Below are 7,560 nucleotides of genomic sequence, written 5' to 3'. Positions count from 1 at the left end.
CGTCCAAATAATCAGAAAATCACTTTTAATAAGCAGCAATTAAATTTGTATGCAAAGATTGAGAAAGAGAATAAATTTCAAAGGGAAGATTTCATTTGTTATTATTAAGCAAGAGATAGAAATTCTTAGGAAAGGTTTCATAGGTTATTTAGAAGGGAACAAAAGAGATACAGAGGAGATGGGATGGTTTCACAATCAACTATCTTCTCCTTCTCGATTTCTTCTTCCCTAACGTACAGCTTCACGTCAGAGACACAAAAGCAGATGGTGGTTGCTCGTCAAAAACTGGACGCCTGTGGCCGCGAGGGAGGCGCGGTCAGTAGGCGGCGCGGAACTGCGCGCCGGCCAGCGGTCCCTGCAGACAGTAGGGGCCGGCGTCGCGCAGGAAGTCTACCAGGCGGAACTGCGGGCGCAGCGCGGGCGCCCGCAGCAGGGCTCGGCCCGCGGGCTGTCGGTAGGCCAGCAGCAGGTAGCGGTGCGCGCCCGTGCCCACCGGCGGCTCGGGCTTCTGGTACTCTGCAACAACACGTCACACACTGACCACACCGGGGGTACCTAAGGCGCTGGGGACATTCCTATAACTTAGTGCAGTCGTTTCTCAACCTTCTCCCGAATCAGAACGGACTCAGAAAAAACCTTTAATACTTGACACCTTACAAACTGTCGATTCAGTACGAAACGAAGCTGGAAAGTTCCTGACGCCATTTCTTTAGTAAACAACATGATACAAAATTCTAGCGAACTATACGATACATTAATATTTCACATACGATTTGTTGGATGTATGTTTGATTACTTACGAGTATTACTGTCAGGTCATTTGTACGAGGGTTGAAACTTAAATAGTGGCAACTACTTATTCACAACCGATACAGAAGAGTACATGTTTACACCTGTTACTGTCCTTCAAAGTACAGGGTGATGAAAAAGTCAGTATAAATTTGAGAACTTAATAAACCACGGAGTAATGTAGATAGAGAGGTAAAAATCGACACACATGCTTGGGATGACATGGGGTTTTATTAGAACCAACAAAAAAAAAACAAAGTTCAAAAAATGTCCGACAGATGGCGCTGGACAGCAAAACTGCTACCGTGATGGGTGAGAGGTACGCCAATATATTACAGAATCGCATCATCCCAAGCCTGGCTGATAAACGCCTGCTGGAATGTACGATGTTTATACCGGATGGAGCTCCACCCCATATTGCTAGACGCGTGAAAGATCTCTTGCGCGCATCGTTTGGTGATTATCGTGTGCTCAGCAGCCACTATCGTTATGCTTGGCCTCCCAGCTCCCCAGACCTCAGTCCGTTCGATTATTGGCTTTGGGGTTACCTGAAGTCGCAAGTGTATCGTGATCAACCGACATATCTAGGGATACTGAAAGACAACATCCGACGCCAGTGCCTCAACCATAACTCCGGACATGCTTTACAGTGCTGTTCACAACATTATTCCTTGACTACAGCTATTGTTGACGAATGATGGTGGACATATTGAGCATTTCCTGTAAAGAACATCATCTTTGCTTTGTCTTACTTTGTTATGCTAATTATTGCTATTCTGATCAGATGAAGCGCCATCTGTCGGACATTTTTTGAACTTTCGTATATTTTTTTTTTGTTCTAATAAAACCCCATGTCATTCCAAGCATGTGTGTCAATTTGTGCCTCTCTATCTACATTATTCCATGATTTATTCAGTTTTCAAATTTATACTGACTTTTTGATCACCCGGTAGTCACCAGCGTTGTGTAGAACCCGTTGTCAGCGATGTAGAAGGCGTAGTATACCGTTAGCAGGGCCTGTTCTGTTGGTGGTGCGAATGGAGCGATCTAGGAGCGGTCTACTGCCTGTCGAATCTCTGGAACAGTTCCGAAGCGAATGCCACAAAGTGGTTCCTCCATCTTTGGTATCAAATCAAAGTGACTAGGACTTACGTCCGAGGAGTATGGGGGATGGTACAGTACTTCCCAGTCCTACCGACCGAAGAGAGTAGCCACAGTTCGCGCTCTATGCTCCCGTTCATTGTCGTGCAAAATGATGGGTGGGTTGCGCAGAAAGTGTCACCGCTTCTTTCGCAAAGCAGGTCGCAGGTGATGCTCCAAAAACGAACAGTAATACTGTGCATTGACGGTCTGCCGTGAAGGAACGTAATGTGTTAGGATAACACCATCACAGTCGTACACGAGAATCACCATAACTTTAGACTGCTCCATTTGCACCATCAACAGAACAGGCTCTGCTAACGGTATACTACGCCTTCCACATCGCTGGCAACAGGTTTTACACTACGCTGATGACTTTGAAGGACAGTAACAGGTGCAAACATGTAACTCTTTTGTATCGGTTGTGAATAATTACTTGCCACTACCCTCGTATTAAGTTCACGTTTGTGCGAGGGTAGTTTGAAAGTTCTCGCATTAGAATAATAGAAACGACTTACGTCAGTAAATTTTTTGTTATTTTCTTTTTTTGTTTTTCAGTGAAGTCTTCCTGTACAATAATATACTCTTCCACTTCCTTCATCCAACGTAGAAAATCTCTTCCACTTCCTTCATCCAACGTAGAAAATTAAATGCCTCCAGGCGTGCAAAACTACGGTCAGCTTCAGTTGTCAGTTCTTTGTCTGAAGAGAATCTCCATCACTAAGCCCAATTTTGAGCTTGAGGAACAGATTGATGGTTGAAGGAACCAGATCGGCTATTCTCATTTGTGAGTTGACGCGCATTGTCTTGCTGAAACATGACTTTCTTCCTTGCCACACATGTCCTTCTTTGGCGTATTTTTTGCTGTAGTTAGGCCGTAAGATTAGCGAGGTATTGTTCAGTAATCGTTTGACCAGTGGAAAGATAATCTTCAGCAGAATCCCTTTCGCATCTCTGAAAACTGAAGCCCCAATCTTTCTGTCTGACCGTATTGCCTTTGCTTTCTACGGTGGTGATGAATCAACACGTTTTCACTCCTTTTGCTGTTATTTTACCTCTAGGGTATAGCAGCGGACCCAAGATCCATCTATTATCACAAACCGGCACTAAAAAATCTTTTTGGTTGCTCTGAAAATGAATCAAATATTGCTCAGACACTACCATTCTCCTGCATTTAATGTGCCTCTTCAGATGACATCCCTACAGCTTAAGCAATTTCTCGCACTTTCAGTCAACGATCGCCGTGACAATTGTATAAACTTTTGCAACAATTTCTTGGATGGTGTTACATCTTCGCTGACCACTATGCAGATCATCATATAAGATGTCCCGAACAAATTTAAACTCGTTTGTCTACTAGGCAACAACTGAAATTTCCCTTCATATCTTTTTTTACGAAGTAGTTAATCACAGCTCGAATCTCGGTTTTTTATATCTTCGCTAATCAAAAATCATCGATAAGTCGAAAAGCTAATTCCCTTTTCTACATACCTCACTCTGGCCAGGACATATTCGCCATTGTTGTGCATTCGTTCATCTATCTTAGGCCAACCATCTGTGACACGGGAAGCTGTGAAGATGAGATAAGAAGACGGATCATACTAGGGTGAGTGGCTATGGAGAAGCTCACCAAGATCTGGCAGAACAGAATAATAATGAACACAACAAAGTTCGCGCTTGTTGAGATGTTTTTTTTCTGTCTCGTTTTATGGTGGAGAGACATGAACCATTAAGACCAGAGAAAAACAGCGCATCGATGAATTTGAGCTCTAGTGCTGGCGCAGGATGCTGTGCATAAAATGGACTGAAAGAAGGATAGATATGCCTGTTATTGAGCAAATCAGTATTTCCACATGCCTATCTTCTCGTGTCAGCCAAAAAATTCTCCAGTTCTTTGGGCATATTGTTAGAAGAGATGGAGAGAACCTGGAGAAAATAATCATGGAAGTGAATATCAAGTGCAAAAGACCGAGAGGAAGAATAGCGAACAGGCAGATTAATCAAATCAAGAAGATATTGGGTCTGCCTATTCTGCAGGTTCTGAAATAAGCTGGCAACCGTCCAGGATGGAGATGCTTGGTTCATTGGGTCATGACTCTCTGCGGAGGCCACAACGACTTGTGATGATGGAGCATTTTTCATTCTGGTGATCTGTTATTTGAACAGGTATAATCTCGAGCTATTGTAGATGTAGCACTTGATAAGAAGGGGAAAAAAGCAAGAGATACCATTGAAGTAAATGGCTTTGGAAAGAAAGAAGCAGAATGAGTGGGAACCTCCAGTGAGTTTTCAGACAGACCTTATTTTAATGAAAACATGGGAAAGTAAAGAAAAGTAACAGCCGAAACAAATGAGTATACTGAAAAGCATATAGATCCATTTAGAATAATAGAGAAACTGCATCCTAATGCTTACCGAATGGAATATTGAAAAAAAATAAAAAAAGCTTTATGATTGAAAAATACTGTAGCATAGATTTAAAACGAAATGTACATTAAGAAAAAGGAATGAGGATGATACTTTAGGAGGCTTGCATTTTTGCTATCCTAGGTGACTGATGATCTCCAGATACCCATGTTATTGGCAACACTACTTCATTTTCTTTTAGCATATCATTCTTTGCCTTCTGTGATTCTGAACTGTATGTATCCCCTTATATATTCTTTCCTATCAAGAGAATCTGAAATAGGTGTTGAGGAATGTTAGAATGAGCATGATGCTTAAAATTGGCATCTATCTTCTGTACGAAAGTTTGATCTTGTTGTATGTGCGTTGAAATGCACATCTGACAAGATCAAACTTATGATATATTTGTGTCCTGGTTTAACCTTAATCATATAATCTGAACGGCAAAGTGAATTTTCACACTTCTGTTTGAAGAATAATTTATCTTCTTCAGTGTCTGTATCCCCTCTCATATCTCCTGGACTTTAGAGAGCGTTCAGCATTGTTGTACATATGCTTTACTTGGTGTGGTTGATGTATTTCAAATGTGTAAAAGGTGCGTTAGTACGTTGTATTAGTCTGTCATTATAATCTCGTTATTCTACTTCGGTAGTCCTTCGGTTTTCTTCACTGCAAGGAATTTATGACTTCTAATAGTAACATGAAATTTTTTTCACCGTTCTTGATAGTGTACTGAGTCAATAGTTGTTATTTGTCGTCTGCTCATCATTACTTATGGGTGAAGGTCTTAACATACTGTTTAGTTTGTGCCTTAAGAGCTTCATTTATTAGTTTTAGATTTCAATGCGAATGTTATCACTAGTATCAATTTAACGTACTACCACCATTAGAGTCACATTTCTTCGAATGCTTAGTATCTACTGATTCGTGTGTAACAGCTGGTTGGACGAAACTTTACTTAGAGTTAGTATCGTATGACTACAATGGAGTAGTCACTGGTATATTCGAAGTTTTTATCGTTCTAAATGGAGCATTTCATGATTTTGTATTTGTTACCATCATGGGGTAAATGGGCATTAGAAGCGAACTAGAGAAACACAACTTCCCGCCCCCCCCCCCCCACACACACACACACAGAGCTAAGTTATGCTGAGAGTTATGGTTCCTTTATATGCAGTGCAATACATTTTTTATTTAACTGATTCTGTGATTATATTTTACTATACACCTCACAACAGCATGTCGTCAGAGGCTGATGAAGATTGCTGAATTTGATTAGACAAGGGAGTAATGAGTAAAAGAACGTAAACGTAGACATAATTTGAGAATTATGCTGAAACTGACACATGTGATCTTCTGAGAATACAGTCTAATACAAGAACACGAGCCAGATGCTTTGTCGACTGAACCTGTGTCCAAGAGGCATTATTGTTTAAGACATTGATATAATAAAAAAAAGGAATTTTTGTACCTTCACATACAGGGTGATTCAAAAAGAATACCACAACTTTAAAAATGTGTATTTAATGAAAGAAACATAATACACTCCTGGAAATTGAAATAAGAACACCGTGAATTCATTGGCCCAGGAAGGGGAAACTTTATTGACACATTCCTGGGGTCAGATACATCACATGATCACACTGACAGAACCACAGGCACATAGACACAGGCAACAGAGCATGCACAATGTCGGCACTAGTACAGTGTATATCCACCTTTCGCAGCAATGCAGGCTGCTATTCTCCCATGGAGACGATCGTAGAGATGCTGGATGTAGTCCTGTGGAACGGCTTGCCATGCCATTTCCACCTGGCGCCTCAGTTGGACCAGCGTTCGTGCTGGACGTGCAGACCGCGTGAGACGACGCTTCATCCAGTCCCAAACATGCTCAATGGGGGACAGATCCGGAGATCTTGCTGGCCAGGGTAGTTGACTTACACCTTCTAGAGCACGTTGGGTGGCACGGGATTCATGCGGACGTGCATTGTCCTGTTGGAACAGCAAGTTCCCTTGCCGGTCTAGGAATGGTAGAACGATGGGTTCGATGACGGTTTGGATGTAGCGTGCACTATTCAGTGTCCCCTCGACGATCGCCAGTGGTGTACGGCCAGTGTAGGAGATCGCTCCCCACACCATGATGCCGGGTGTTGGCCCTGTGTGCCTCGGTCGTATGCAGTCCTGATTGTGGCGCTCACCTGCACGGCGCCAAACACGCATACGACCATCATTGGCACCAAGGCAGAAGCGACTCTCATCGCTGAAGACGACACGTCTCCATTCGTCCCTCCATTCACGCCTGTCGCGACACCACTGGAGGCGGGCTGCACGATGTTGGGGCGTGAGCGGAAGACGGCCTGACGGTGTGCGGGACCATAGCCCAGCTTCATGGAGACGGTTGCGAATGGTCCTCGCCGATACCCCAGGAGCAACAGTGTCCCTAATTTGCTGGGAAGTGGCGGTGCGGTCCCCTACGGCACTGCGTAGGATCCTACGGTCTTGGCGTGCATCCGTGCGTCGCTGCGGTCCGGTCCCAGGTCGACGGGCACGTGCACCTTCCGCCGACCACTGGCGACAACATCGATGTACTGTGGAGACCTCACGCCCAACGTGTTGAGCAATTCGGCGGTACGTCCACGCGGCCTCCCGCATGCCCACTATACGCCCTCGCTCAAAGTCCGTCAACTGCACATACGGTTCACGTCCACGCTGTCGCGGCATGCTACCAGTGTTAAAGACTGTGCTGGAGCTCCGTATGCCACGGCAAACTGGCTGACACTGACGGCGGCGGTGCACAAATGCTGCGCAGCTAGCGCCATTCGACGGCCAACACCGCGGTTCCTGGTGTGTCCGCTGTGCCGTGCGTGTGATCATTGCTTGTACAGCCCTCTCGCAGTGTCCGGAGCAAGTATGGTGGGTCTGACACACCGGTGTCAATGTGTTCTTTTTTCCATTTCCAGGAGTGTATATGCCGAGTCTTAAAGTGTAGACATTGGTTGAAAACAGATCTTACTTATGATTTGTCAGACTGAAATTTGGAGGTTCTAAGTCTACTATGCTATTTTTTTAAATTGCTATAGAAATTTAAGAACCACAGCTAGCGTAGCAATATGCCTTGACGCTTAGGAAGCGCTATGATTTCTCTGTGCAGCTGCTGCTTCAACAAAACTGCAGATGCTAGCCAAGCTTGCAGATTATGTTGTTGTATTTGACCACGAACGTCCT

The 7,560-nt window shown here is 44.0% G+C and overlaps 1 protein-coding gene across 1 annotated transcript in view; it reads right to left on the bottom strand.

Moving 5' to 3' along the window:
* Window positions 1-316: 316 nt before the first annotated feature.
* LOC126237166 (protein D2-like) overlaps window positions 317-7,560 on the bottom strand; it is an 83,248-nt gene continuing 76,004 nt past the window's right edge. The window contains exon 4 of the mRNA XM_049947064.1: window positions 317-516. Coding sequence (XP_049803021.1) covers window positions 317-516 — 200 coding nt within the window. The remainder of the gene's footprint in view (window positions 517-7,560) is intronic.

This window comes from Schistocerca nitens, chromosome 1 (assembly GCF_023898315.1).
Source record: "Schistocerca nitens isolate TAMUIC-IGC-003100 chromosome 1, iqSchNite1.1, whole genome shotgun sequence".
Lineage (NCBI taxonomy): Eukaryota > Metazoa > Arthropoda > Insecta > Orthoptera > Acrididae > Schistocerca > Schistocerca nitens.
The sequence above is the reverse complement of the archived record's forward strand: the minus strand, read 5'-3'. Positions and strand labels throughout refer to the sequence as shown.